The sequence below is a fragment of the Physella acuta genome, unplaced genomic scaffold (assembly GCF_028476545.2).
Source record: "Physella acuta isolate Inbredline_101_S28 unplaced genomic scaffold, ASM2847654v3 ptg002143l, whole genome shotgun sequence".
Classification (NCBI taxonomy): domain Eukaryota; kingdom Metazoa; phylum Mollusca; class Gastropoda; family Physidae; genus Physella; species Physella acuta.
In genome coordinates this window covers 1-15,000 of record NW_026733644.1, presented here as the reverse complement: position 1 = coordinate 15,000, position 15,000 = coordinate 1, and the positions used below count along the sequence as shown (strand labels likewise).

General features: G+C 38.3%; 1 protein-coding gene and 1 long non-coding RNA gene across 2 annotated transcripts; both read right to left on the bottom strand.

The window, feature by feature from the left end:
• Positions 1 to 905: 905 nt before the first annotated feature.
• Positions 906 to 10,663, bottom strand: LOC131932344 (uncharacterized). The gene is made up of 14 exons (XM_059289246.1): positions 10,499 to 10,663; positions 9,970 to 10,117; positions 9,635 to 9,777; positions 8,932 to 9,067; positions 8,129 to 8,224; positions 7,140 to 7,264; positions 4,750 to 4,847; positions 3,702 to 3,786; positions 3,309 to 3,380; positions 2,966 to 3,064; positions 2,750 to 2,803; positions 2,326 to 2,430; positions 1,553 to 1,648; positions 906 to 1,094 (listed from the first exon to the last, which is right to left on the bottom strand). The coding sequence occupies exons 1-14, from the start codon at positions 10,661 to 10,663 to the stop codon at positions 906 to 908; spliced, it is 1,611 nt and encodes a 536-aa protein (XP_059145229.1).
• A 113-nt stretch (positions 10,664 to 10,776) lies between these two features.
• Positions 10,777 to 14,164, bottom strand: LOC131932351 (uncharacterized). Its single transcript, XR_009384549.1, has 3 exons — positions 14,091 to 14,164; positions 13,319 to 13,407; positions 10,777 to 10,865 (listed from the first exon to the last, which is right to left on the bottom strand). It is a non-coding gene; the product is annotated as an uncharacterized LOC131932351 (long non-coding RNA).
• Positions 14,165 to 15,000: the final 836 nt, after the last annotated feature.

Here is a 15,000-nt window from a genome sequence, read left to right as displayed (position 1 = left end):
TTATCATTTTCATATTTTTGTATTGAATATAAGCCGTTGAAAAGGTGTTTTGAATTATTGTAAATAATTCAAGTATTTAAAAAACCGACCTCAACCCCTCCTTGAAATCAACCGGAATGGCCAGGGAAAGCAAAACAATGAAAGTCGCAACAATTGTTTTCAATGATAAAATACACAATAGCGTTCAATGGTTTTATAGCTTAGTAGTTTATTTATATTAAATAAAATAACATCCCCTATCACCACCACACCTTGATTCTAATAATCCAAATAAAAAATAAAAGTGTTTGCTAAATTACTATTACATTAGTAGTAATTTTTTTTTATTATTATTTCTAGCCATAATAAAACCGGAAGTAATTTTGTACTTTTTACACACATGTTGTAAAGTATCCAATTTTAGTTTTAAAATATGCTTTCTGGTAAAAAAAATTTCGAACCATGTCCATATGGAATCAGCTTTTCAAACCTATTCTAGATTACACAGAAAACAAAAATCTATGGGTTATTTTCCTTAATGCAATAATTTATATTAGTTTTATGAAATAAATATTTAAAATAAATTTTTAAAATTTAAACATTTTAAAAAGCGAGATTTTAAAAAGAAATTAAAAATCGGAAAAAAAATGATCTGACACACTTGCCAATAAGACACGTTCCTGTAGCTTTCAAGTGTGCCCAATATATTTACAACTGAGATATGAGAGTTACAAGTGTCGTTCTGTTACCTCATGGGACGTCAGCTGACTGACAGTAACACTGACATGTCAGAATGATATTCCTGTCACGTGGGATCCCCCACTGACAACACTATCCAATGTAGAGTCCCACTGGGCCATCTGTCTAGTGGGGTACACAAATCTAACGATGTCTTTTACAGGTCCCCCCCCCCCCACTAGCATTGTCTATCGTGAGGCCCCATTAGAAGTGTTGTCTTTAGCAGGGCCCCCACTAGCAGTATCTAGCACTAGGCCCCCATCTGTAACGTCTGTGTTAGGGCCCCCATTGAGAAGATGGCCTGTGGTTTTCCTCTGGCACTCCCTGCCTTTAGCCACGTAATACTTCAAGAACGCTCTGGTAGCGTTGTAGCCCCTCTGTCAACAAGAGACAAAACAATACATTTACAATCTCTCTAATCAATAGTTCGATACACTAGCAACTCTTGAGTGTGCCCTAGACGTCACCTCGAAGTATAGTAGAACAGATTAATCAAAAACACCGGCGTTTTCCTAGCACCTATTATTAGTTTAAAGGATTTGTCAAAACGGATCTAAAAATAAATAAAATCTTGTTCTCGAGCAACTATTTTGATCAGCACTCACTACACGCGTTGTTTTTTTCCTATTTAGATATTTTGTGTTACACCGAATCTCAATAACATAATATGAAGTAGTCAAGTTATTAAAATGTGTATTCCTTGAGCCCTGAAATAGTTTACGATGTCAAGCGAATAATTAAGTTCATATAATTAGTGCCAGCCTTTGTATGTCTTAAGAGTGGAACTGTAGTGACATTATCAAGTGTATACAACATTCTGTAAACACTTTCATACCTGAATCAGGAACTCTTTATCTGCCTCTTCCAGGGCATAATCCGTAGTTCCGATATGCCCTGTGTTGATGCCCACTGTCCTGAAGTCATCAGATTCCTGTAAGTGTTGAAATATGCCAAACGTGTTCGTAAAATTTCGTTTTTCAAATTAGATTTATGACTTGGACAAAACATATAAACATTTTGAGAATTAGATGCGTTAATTATCGAAATTAAACGAAAGTTTTGAGAATCAGATTGATGACATAATTTATACTCTTTCTTTCATCAACAACGAAGAACATAAGAAAGCCTTCCAAGAAATGGCAGAAGAGCACTCGTTACATCCAACTAAATCTACTCTTCATCTACTACAAACAACAGGCTATGTCTGACCTTAACCAATACAAGGGCTACATTTTACCTTAACCTATACTAAAGCTACACTTAAAATTAACCAGTGCTTATGTCTATACCTCACATTAACCAATACAAGGGCTACACTTAAAATTAATCAGTGCTTATGTCTATACCTCACATTAACCAACACAAGGGCTACACTTAAAATTAACCAGTGCTTATGTCTATACCTCACATTAACCAACACAACGGCTACACTTAAAATTAACCAGTGCTTATGTCTATACCTCACATTAACCAACACAAGGGCTACACTTAAAATTAACCAGTGCTTATGTCTATACCTCACATTAACCAACACAAGAGGCTACATATCCCATTAACCAACACAAGAGGCTACATATCACATTAACAAATAAAAAGTCAACATCTGACCTTAACAAAGACATATTTGAGGTTGGTCAACATCGTGTCCATCAGAGCGGATAAAAAATCGCCCAAATTCTGGACGTCTCTTCTTCCGAATCCCTGGAACCTCGTCTGGAATTTTTATAAGATTTTTTTAAGGAGTATGGATGTGGGAATATGGTGTTGTTTATTTATAAAGTTTGCTTTGAAATTATGATAATAAAAATATAAAATCTGCAAAACACTTTGTACGTGGACCTAAATGATTTGAAATGTTTTATTTTTTATCTAAAAACAAATAATTATGTTATATATATATATATATATATATATATATATATATATATATATATATATATATATATATATACGGCCACCATAACCTATGCTAAAGATAATTTAAAAATAATACATCAAAACATACAAAATGGACGGAACAAAAATATTCTACCTGTAACCTGATTCCTTGTTCTTCGATAAAAAGGACCAGCTCTCGAAACTGTATCTAAAACAAAACAAATTTAAATTTCTGAACAAAATGAACAATGGTTGAACACGTCTAAAACACCTATATCGTTCAGTACAAAAATTCTAAAGAAAAACAACCAATTACCTACCTGACCGTCCCGTCCAGTTACCTATCTGACCGTTACGTCTAATTACCTACCTGACCGTTCCCATCTTTGTCTAAAATTTTAAACGCCGCATCCACTCCCGACGTTTCTCCGAACAAAAGTCTGACGTCATCTTCAGAAAACACGTCTCTCTGGAAACAAAAAACAACAGCAAATAACCTGCCGAGTCTCTTTAATTAGACTTACATTTAAAAAAAGGTACGTACACCACGTTAGCTGGACCGTATTAGTCATTAGTCAACAAAAAGTTACTATTGCTCTCTCAAGAAATTCCTGAACTTCAATGTCTCTACATCGCCACTATGTGTTGCTATAAAGTTACTAATAAAACAAACAATTTTTAAAATTTAATTAAAATATAAAAGAATTCCTTACGTCTTCAAGTGCATCCTGTAGTTCGTGTTTATCAATAAATTCATTGTCGTCTAAATTGTGCTTGTTTAGGGCCTGTAGTGGTAATGATGAAGTTTAGGGTTTGTGTTTAAAGCTGATGGTACTACTGATTAAAGCGAATGGCGCTATAAAAGTAATATTCTAATACAAATAGCTTTGTGAGTGTAGGCTTAGGTAGTAGGTTCTTGTAAATGCACAAAATAGGACTTTATAGAGCCACCTTAACTTCACATCTTACATTAACAATATGTTGAACTATTTCCTTCAAGACAAAGTAAACTCATAACCATAAAAACAAACCTTAAACTAAACAAAAATAATTTCTAATCATGAAAGCTGAAATTGAAACCACACATTGTCCCATCACGCCCTGACCTTCATGAAATTCTCCACAGCCTTGACGATTCGTCTGTGTTCACGGTCAGCTTTTCCTTTGGCAGTTTTCTTCTTCTGCTTCAGTCTGGGTAAAACACATTGACTTGTTTTTGTGTGAGTTGTGAAATCACATTTAAATGTGGTTGGTGCTAAGAAAACACAACTTGTGAAATCACTTGTAAATGTGGTTGGTGCTAAGAAAACACAGCTTGTGAAAATACATGTAAATGTGGTTGTAGCTAATAAAACACAACTTATGAAATCACATGTAAATGTGGTTGATGCTAAGAAAACACAGCTCTATAAAATACGACCTGTGTTGCCACTGTACAAGTGGTAAATAAGGAACCAATTGATAATCCCACACAGACGGCCTAGAAGAGAATGTTCGCATTGAACCAAAACATGAGTCTAAACAAAGATTCAACTGGGATGGACATGGCACACGAGAGTTAGGTCTAGTTAAAATTTTCTCATAAGGAAAATTACAAGGCTGATGTAAATAAGACAGAAAACAACGCCAGGGTTCGACATTAGTAGAGGACCTATGGATGGTTGAGTGTAGGGTGGGTGGGGTTGGGGTAAAGCAGAGTATGGCTGAGTGCAGGGGGGGGGGGGGGTAAAGCAGAGAATGGCTGTGCAAGAAAGGAGGGGGAATAAAGCAGATGATGGCTTAGTGCAGGGGAGGGGGGGGGGGAATAAAGCAGAGGATGCAGGGGGGGGGGGTAGTAAAGCAGAAGGATAACAGCGGCGCCAAGTAAGTCTACAAGACAAACACTTAGAAAGACAAGTATAAGATGAGGGAGAAACAAAAGTTGATTTAAACACTCAATAAAAATGAAACTTAAATTTTTAAAATACAATATTATTTTAATCATAAATAGATTTAAACTTACTTAAAGCCCTGAATTTGCACATACGACAGAAAACTAAAGGATAATACCCTGTTTTTAAAAGGTGAAATAGCTAGCGATTTAAGCCACAATACATGACTATACGAACAACAAGAAAGATAAGTTATCATTGTCTAGGAGGGGAAAGAACTCACTTAAACAATTTGGTTTGTTTACTTGGAGTTGCTGGTTCGTTACAGCCGTTTCTGTTTTCTAGTCTGTACCGCATGACCTCCATCTCGATGTCATCATACTGGGAAAAACATGACATTTTACTCATCATACTGGGGAAACATCACATTTTACTCATCAAGTTGGGAAAAACATCACAGTTTACATATCAAACTGAGAAAACATCATATGTTACTCACCAAACAAGGAAAAACATCAAACTTTACTTATCAAACAAACATTAGAGGTCATCCATTTATGACGTCCACACGCGGGGGGGGGGGGGGGAGGGGGGTCCGAAAAAAAAACTGACTTTTGTGGACGCATATGGACTTTTATAAGGAAAAAAAGTGGATTTTTGTGGACCGGGGGGGGGGGGGGGGGGTCCAAAATCCAAAAAAAAAGTTTACATTTTGCTCATCAAACTAGGAAAAACATCACATTTTACTCTTCAAATTGGGAAAAACATTAACTTTACTTATCAAATTGGGACAAACATCACATGTTACTCATCAAATTGGGACAAACATCACATTTTACATCAAACTGGGAAAAACATCACACTTTACTCACCAAACTGGAATAAATTAACATACTAATATCAATAATAATTATTATTAAAATCTAATATTACACGAATATCAGTGTTTTGTAATTAAGTGGTTTTAAAGAAAAATCACAAGAAATCCCACTACATTTAACTGGCTGGTTTAAATGTAACATCTACATACCATAAGAAATCCCACTGTATTTGGCTGGTTTAAATGTAACATCTACCTACCACAAGAAACCCCAATGTACATCTACCTACCACAAGAAACCCCACTGTACATCTACCTACCACAAGAAACCCCACTGTACATCTACCTACCACAAGAAACCCCACTGTACATCTACCTACCACAAGAAACCCCACTGTACATCTACCTACCACAAGAAACCCCACTGTACATCTACCTACCACAAGAAACTCCACTGTACATCTACCTACCACAAGAAACCCCACTGTACATCTACCTACCACAAGAAACCCCACTGTACATCTACCTACCACAAGAACATCTACCTACCACAAGACACCCCACTGTACATCTACCTACCACAAGAACATCTACCTACCACAAGACACCCCACTGTAATTGGCTGGTTTAAATGTAACATTTACCTACCACAAGAAACCCCACTGTACATCTACCTACCACAAGAAACTCCACTGTACATCCACCTACCACAAGACACCCCACTGTACATCTACCTACCACAAGAAACCCCACTGTACATCTACCTACCACAAGAAACCCCACTGTACATCTACCTACCACAAGACACCCCACTGTACATCTACCTACCACAAGAAACTCCACTGTACATCTACCTACCACAAGACACCCCACTGTAATTGGCTGGTTTAAATGTAACATTTACCTACCACAAGAAACCCCACTGTACATCTACCTACCACAAGAAACCCCACTGTACATCTACCTACCACAAGAAACCCCACTGTACATCTACCTACCACAAGAAACCCCACTGTACATCTACCTACCACAAGAAACTCCACTGTACATCTACCTACCACAAGAAACCCCACTGTACATCTACCTACCACAAGAAACCCCACTGTACATCTACCTACCACAAGAACATCTACCTACCACAAGACACCCCACTGTACATCTACCTACCACAAGAACATCTACCTACCACAAGACACCCCACTGTAATTGGCTGGTTTAAATGTAACATTTACCTACCACAAGAAACCCCACTGTACATCTACCTACCACAAGAAACTCCACTGTACATCCACCTACCACAAGACACCCCACTGTACATCTACCTACCACAAGAAACCCCACTGTACATCTACCTACCACAAGAAACCCCACTGTACATCTACCTACCACAAGACACCCCACTGTACATCTACCTACCACAAGAAACTCCACTGTACATCTACCTACCACAAGACACCCCACTGTAATTGGCTGGTTTAAATGTAACATTTACCTACCACAAGAAACCCCACTGTACATCTACCTACCACAAGAAACCCCACTGTACATCTACCTACCACAAGACACCCCACTGTACATCTACCTACCACAAGAACATCTACCTACCACAAGAAACCCCACTGTACATCTACCTACCACAAGAAACCCCACTGTACATCTACCTACCACAAGACACCCCACTGTAATTGGCTGGTTTAAATGTAACATTTACCTACCACAAGAAACCCCACTGTACATCTACCTACCACAAGACACCCCACTGTACATCTACGTACCACAAGAAATCCCACTGTATTTAACTGGGTGGTTTAACATCTACCTACCACAAGAAACCCCGCTGTACATCTACCTACCACAAGAAACCCCACTGTTTTGTTACTTGGTGGTTGAAAGAACTGAGCCTTCAAGTACGGTAACTCTTGCAGAGATTTCACACGCTGCAGGAACGAATCTTCTTTAGCCATTGATAGGTACCAGCCTGGGGTAAATGACAGGATTGTAGTTTAGTATGGGATAAAAGCATGTTGGAGTGTATTGCAGGGTAGGTGAAGGAGAATGGAAGAAATTGAGTGCTCAGCGGCGGTAGTAGGAACCAATTTGGTTGTTTCCCTTGAATAAATAAAAAAATGCATTTGTAAATAGATTAATTATTCAACCACACATCACTAAGTTAAGTATTTAATACTTTTACAAAAATTTAAAACAACCCACGTTTTTCTTTAAAGTTATTTATATGCTGGTGCATTATTATTCCGCGTTGCTGGGGTCTCAGAATTAAGAAATTTAAAGAAATAAGTCATGGTAACATTCAATTTGCGTTTTTATTTAAACGTATAAATCCTATTAAAATGAAAATATGATGAAATTCCATGTACATTTGAATTGAAACACATGTATCATCACTAATGGTGTATTTTGAGACGCGGATCTTAATTTCTGATTGGATCATGTAAAAAAAAAAAAGATTGCGTCATACTAAAACTGACGAAACTCGACTGGATTGATTCTTTAACATGTTAAAAATTATTATTAGACGTTTTATTAACGCCATATGACTGATGCAATTTCTTAGCTAATGGGTATTTTTTAGATGCGTGATGTATCGTCATTGGATCTTGAACCAGGTGTCAAGTTTTTAAGAAATTGGTCAGTTAGAAATGATCTAAATTTTGCTCACCAGTTTCGATTCATGACGATAGAGATTCAGAGGAAGCAAGTTAAATAAAAGCTTGTAATAATATAAACAAACTAATCATTGAAATAGTATCTTCAAGAGACTGAACTAAAAACAAATCTCTATGTCTAACGTATGGACGAGATACACGAAGGTAACACAACTGACCATCAAAACAGTGTATCGGGTAGTTACACAGGAGACCACCATCAACATACGTGTCCGTTCGACCGTGGTTGTCATAGAAACGGGCAGTAAATAAACCTTTAAGGTTGCATGAAACAAAAAAACAAAAATCAAATAAAGCAATTAAATTTTTACAAAGAAAAAATATCCAAAACTTAATTTGCGATTGCAATTAATTTTCGTTCCTTTAAATTAGGGTATTTAGTGAGTTTATTAATCTGATCAGGATATAATTCTACTTTTAATCTGTACTTTTACCATTCATTTACGATTCTCGTGACATTTTATGAAAAAAAACTTGCTTTAAGTAAAAATGTTAAAATAATTTTATAAGCTTGTATGTTTTGTTTGTTTGTTTGTTTGTTTGTGATTAACGTTTTAACTCGGCTTTCACTTAATGCTAATACAGCAAATATGTATAATCTTTAATAAAAAACGCTAAATATTTTAGCGTCGAATTCTTTCATATCAAATTTCTGTTAATTTTTTATATTTTATTTTTAAAACTTTTTTAAACCTTTTTATTACAAGGTTGTTTTTTTTTTAAATTTAATTTATTTGAGCATGTTGCGTTTTTCCGAGGAGGGTCTCGATTTACCAATTTATTTTATATTTACTCTATTTAGTTTTAGCTCTTGATTGATGAAACGCGTTTGTTTATATATATATATATATATATATATATATATATATATATATATATATATATATATATATATATATATATATATATATATATATCCTTGTTATTTCTCTTTTTTTCTCTTATAAAAACCTTAACCGACCTGGCAAGGCCATTGACATGCGCACTGCTTCCCTTATCGGCATATCCGGTGTAGTTTTGGGGTGGCAGTACTCACTCCTCATCTGGTTCAGGTTGGTGACTACAATACACAGCTCCACTCTACGTTCTCTGTACAACTGTAGACATGGGTTGGGTTAACATGGGTTGGGTTAGGGTCAAGGTTGATTAGACTAAGTGACCACAATACACAGCTCCACTCTACGTTCTCTGTACAACTGTAGACATGGGTTGGGTTAAGATGGGTTGGGTTAGGGTCAAGGTTGATTAGACTAAGTGACCACAATACACAGCTCCACTCTACGTTCTCTGTACAAATGTAGACATGGGTAGGGTAGGGTTAAGATGGGTTGGGTTAGGGTTACGATGGGTTGGGTTAGGGTTAAGAGGGGTTGGATTGGTACGAACAAAACAAAGCAACAGCCTACATACCTTGCACAACTGTAGAGATGGTTAAGGGGGTTATAGGGGGTTAGAGGGGGTTAGTGGGGGTTAGAGTGGTTAGAGGGGGTAAGTGGGGTTAGATGCGGTTAGAGGGGGTTAGATGGGGTAAGAGGGGGGTTAGAGGGGGTTAGAGGGGATTAAAGGGGGTTAGTGGGGGCTAGAGGGTGTTAAGCAGAGCTAAACTAAACGTAAAACAACTAACAGCAAAGAAGGTTTCTCTAAACAACGAAAACTTTTCTTACATCATAGAAGGTCATGTCGGGGTTCGCTGTCGAAGACTTTTCTTTGATCATTTCACCGCACCAATCAGAAAATCTGTCGCCAGGATTCCAGCCAAACTTGCTCAGGAGGTTGGGCAGAAGGCTGAAGTACCCGCAGGAGTGGTCTAAGGGTGGACACGACACCAGAACATGTCACGTTAGTGGTAGTTTGACCAGCAAAATACACATTTGTTTAGAAATTTAACTTTGGCTAAATAAGTTCCTTCTGCAATCTACAACTTCTCGTCAATGGTCTAGCTAGGCGCAATGACGTCAGACACAGGACCTTAAAGTCCTACAAGACGTCAGGAACTCACCTAAAAATATCTCCTCAAGATCATCCGACATGAAAACTTCTATATCGCAGGAACTGTAACCCAGGGCTACCAGTGTTGCGGTTATTGCCCCTGCACTACTTCCACCAAACCTTCGAATTCCTGGCATCATTCCTATTTCCTCAAAGTACTGAAACACACGTACAAAGTTCAAGAACTTTCGTAAGTAATCAATTATCAATCAAATAAATGCATGTCAATCCTAAACAAGTAGCTGTTTTTAATTTAACTCTGCACTCCACAGTTTCACAACATCATATCAGCAACTCTCTAATGGGTTCTACGAGTAATGCTCTAATGATACTTGCACGAATGGACGTTTGCATTTATTGAACAAATGCCCGAATGGACATTTGTACTGTTTGGGGAAAATGCCCGAACGAACGTTTTCACAAATAGAAAACATGCCCAAACAGAAGTTTGTAAGGTTTGAACAAAAACCAGAAAGAACGTTTTCATAAGTGGGATAAATGACCACATAGACTTTTGCCAGAGGGACAACTATCCTCACCTTTATACCACCTACATAGGCGAGTCCCTTGTTGCCACCTCCCTCAAAGATCAAATTCTCGAACGGAAACAGGAAGTCTTCGGGAAGAATTTCCGCGTATTTCGGTGGGGACTCTATAACAAAATACACGATAGTGTATGTGATATTACACTTGACAATAAACATTTTCAATTTTTTTTTTTAATATTTTAAAATTTTCTAATTTTACTAAAAACTTAATCTAAATACTTAATCAAAAACTTAATCTAAAACGTTGATGTTTTAGCGCTACAGTTAACCTGTGACTTCAATGAATTCGGTGTCAGTGACGTCATCTTGAGACTGCTCCCAGACCAGGTCCTCTCTCTCCTTCAGCATCGCCAGATACCTGGAGATAATAGGCTTGTTCGTTAGCCGTACCGTGTGACCTTATGTCGTCAGCCGTACCGTGTGACCTTATGACGTCCAGTCTTGTATTGATCATTCCGTTTGTTGGTCCTAGGACCTTTGACCACAGGTGCTTTGACCATAGGGGGTTAGACCATAGGGGGTTTGACCACAGCGGAGCTTTGATCATAGGTGCTTTGACCATAGGGGGTTTGACCACAGCGGAGCTTTGACCATAGGTGCTTTGACAATAGGGGGTTTGACCATAGGGGGTTTGACCATAGGGGCTTTGACCATAGGGGGTTTGACCATAGGGGGTTTGACCACAGCGGAGCTTTGATCATAGGGGCTTTGACCATAGGGGGTTTGACCACAGCGGGGCTTTGACCATAGCGGTGCTTTGACCATAGGGGGTTTGATCATAGGGGGTTTGACCATAGGCGGTTTGACCACAGGTGTTTTCTCAGCAGAGGGTCTTTGATCACAGGTGGTCTATCAACTGGTGTTTGATCACAAGCGCTGTGTCCGAGGTCGTCGCATCCGTGGTCGTGGCGAAAAGTACAAGCTTGCTTTGTTTCCAGTTGAAACTTGGAATCAAATGCACACGATTGGCGATGGTGTAGCACGAACAAATAACATTTGTGAAGGATGGCATTACAGTCTTCAGTCTCTCCTCCAATGTAGTCACCCAACAATGTGACGTTTCCTACAGATAGACTGCACACGGCAAAAGACAATTTTACTTGTCGCATTATTTGTATTTCATTTATATTTAAAATAAATCTATGAGGCCTAGCACCAGCCTTTATGTGGAGACTAAAATATAGTTCTTGGCTTTTTTAAAATACATGTTAATTTCTATTAACGTACTTTCAGGAAACATGTATACAATCGTGTTAATTGTATCACACTTATGATCAAAGCCGGACACAGCGCTTGCGATCAAACACCAGTTGAAAGACCACCGGTGATCAAAGACCCTATGCTGAGAAAACACATGTGGTCAAACCCCCTATGGTCAAACCCCCTATGATCAACCCCCTATGGTCAAAGCACCGCTATGGTCAAAGGCCCGCTGTGGTCAAACCCCCTATGATCAAAGCCCCTATGGTCAAAGCTCCGCTGTGGTCAAACCCCCTATGGTCAAACCCCCTATGGTCAAAGCACCTGTGGTCAAAGGTCCGCGCACCCGTTTGTTGATTTTATCAAGAGGGTCGTACTAGTGGCAGATAAACTACACGTTTAGAGATGTTTTTATTTTGTTTCACAACTACGACATGATTGGTTAGATCAGGTTTCAATTAGCTCAATGTGGCTTTGGTGAACTCATTAAAATATAATTAACGAGCCGACCCGCGGCATATCATACGCCGCTATTTAGTTGTTTTTTACTTTCTCGTATATACGTAGTATAGAGAAAGTATTGTAATCGTGCAAAAAAAAAAATCGAGATTTTTACAAATCTCGACGTTTTACACCTCACTGATACGGAAAAACATAATTTTGCAATCTTGTCCGTATGTCTGTGTGTGTGTCTGTGTGTCTGTGTGTCTGTGTGTCCGTGTGTAAACACGATAACTTGAGTACCGTTACAGCTAGGTTGATGAAATTTCATATATAAGTATTATATCAAAATCGTTGATCCGTATAAACTTTTGAGCGATTTCCGACAACCGGAAGTGGTACTTTTCTACTTTGAATTTTTCAAAAGCCTATAACTTGAGTACTATTTCAGATATATACATGAAATTTCACATGTAAGTAAAAGATCAAATTCTCTACCTTCTGTTTAATTTTGAGTAATTTCCGTTGACCGGAAGTAGTAATTTACGCTACTTCCGATTTCTCAAAAAACTGATGTAAATTTTAAAAGTACTAATAATATTGCGCACTATTATGCGCTTTTTTATTTCGCGTTCAATTGGTGTGCAATTAATTTGTCTACGAGATTTTATTCTATTTTTAAAACTTTAAGTATTTAAAATGGATTAAAAATCATGTCTATAGCCCGAGTTCCCATCCCCTGTTATTTTATATAAAAATATTCGAGAAAGTTTAGGGGAGATCATTCCCGGTTTATTTTTTTCTACTTTTCAGTAATTCATTATTTTGTGAATTCGACAGTACCAACGCTGCCACTGAAAATATTTCTTTAAAACACTATAAGCAGCTCGTTTAGGACGATACCCCCCTCCTCCCCCCCCCCCCCCTCCGTTAAAGTAAACTCCACTTAGTTACCCCCTCCCCCCTACGTTTAAAGTCGGTTCAAACTAAATTATCTGCCCCTAATAGTCGTCACTAAACCCGGCTCTGCTGGTAAACATTTAGCGTGAATCACAGCTCACCAGACCATGTAGGGGTGGGGGTGGTAGGGAGCGCGCTTACAGCTTGTTTTCTAGCGTCTCCCAGAAAAATAATTATATATATAGATTGGCTAATTTCAATCAGGGTTACCTCCTCTTCTCGTCCAGGTGTGTGTACTGTGTTTGTGTCAACGGTTCTTCATGTACACTTCTGTTGTTTCCCATTGTTTCTGCAGCTGTCTTCAACAGACAAAATAACGAGATCATCAAAGATTGACACAGACATTTGGTTAGATCTGGACCCTAAATACATACAATAATTTTTTGTCATTATTCGAAGGGTGCAGTATTTTATCCAGGTAATGTGATTGGATAGATTTTAAAACTGCATGACACTCAATTTAAGTAAGATTTGAGAACAGAGTTTCTTCCAGGCATCTCTTCGGGGGGGGGGGGGCAAAGAACATTTTTACCGCCCCCCCCCCCCCCCCCCCCCCCTCCCGAACGAAATGAAATTTATATAATTTATAAAGAAAATATATACTTTTAACAGGGTCCGCCCCCCCCCCCCCCCCCGAAGAAAGTTTACCGCCCCCCCCCCCCCCGGAAAGTTCAAGTGCCCCCCGGAGAAAAAAGTCTGGAAGAAACACTGTTTGAGAAACAGGACAGGGTGAGGACAACTCTACTGAAAACTAGCGTTTGAGTTGTCGTACATGATAATTTGGTCAAGACATAAAAGAAGATTGAGATCAGCACCACTATTTGGGATATTATAGGGTTGATGCTTGTTACAGTCTGTTAGAATTTTGAAGATTAAATTTTTTTAATTCTAGAAAAAAGTACAGTGATATTGTTCCATAAACAGGTTAACAAATAAATAAAACGTATTATTCAGTCAATCAAAACATTTATTTATTACTTACCGTAATAAATTTTAAACTTAAAGTAAAATTAAAGATCACTTTCACCAACGTATAGTAAATTTACCCTTCCACAATTGTGAATACTGTTTACAAATAATACAGTTATGTAAAAACAATCCAACTTATATACAGACTTGTCAAAATATCACTGGAAAATCGCAGCCTTTTTCTTATAACCTATAGACATCCTAATTACCATAATGAAATTTTTACAACGCAAATGATCTGTTTGCATTTAATCAAATACCAGATGTTGAAAATAGGTTGTTTGCATACATTAAAAATACTAGTCTACAGTAAGTTGTTGATCTTTTAACCTAGTTTAGTCGGTACTAATGGTACGCCCACTTTACAGCGGCGCGGGTTACTCTGGGGAGGGGGGGTGGCAGGGAGAGGGGTGGGAGAGCATTTTATTGCAGAAAACGTGATGATTCATCATGGGCAAAAAGGGGAATAAGTTCCTACCGTCGATAGCAGAAAGAAAATGACATACTGCGGGAAGTGTTCAGTAGTCAAACAAGTGGCGACGTCAATGGACCCGAACGCTAGCCTGTACACACGAACGCTAGCCTGTACACACGAACGCTAGCCTGTACACACGAAAGCTAGACTGTACACACGAACGCTAGCCTGTACACACGAACGCTAGACTGTACACACGAACGCTAGCCTGTACACACGAACGCTAGCCTGTACACACGAACGCTAGACTGTACACACGAACGCTAGCCTGTACACACGAACGCTAGCCTGTACACACGAACGCAAGCCTGTACACACTTACTTACTTGATCCTCGTCCCTCCCTGTGGAGTACAGGGCAGCAACAGCTCACAGCCAATGTGTTAGGATTCAATACCTGATTTAGAACGTTTTTCATTTTATAAAATTATATAAAGAAAATTAAAGTC

Excerpts from the sequence above, each read along its gene's own strand:
- LOC131932344 (XM_059289246.1), bottom strand. The coding sequence starts at position 10,663 with ATGTTTATTGTCAAGTGTAATATCACATACACTATCGTGTATTTTGTT. Across the intron at positions 2,804-2,965 it reads ACAAAGATGGGAACGGTCAG|ATACAGTTTCGAGAGCTGGT; the intron begins GTAGGTAATTAG and ends GTTTTGTTTTAG. Across the intron at positions 1,649-2,325 it reads TCAAATATGTCTTTGTTAAG|GAATCTGATGACTTCAGGAC; the intron begins GTCAGATGTTGA and ends CAACACTTACAG.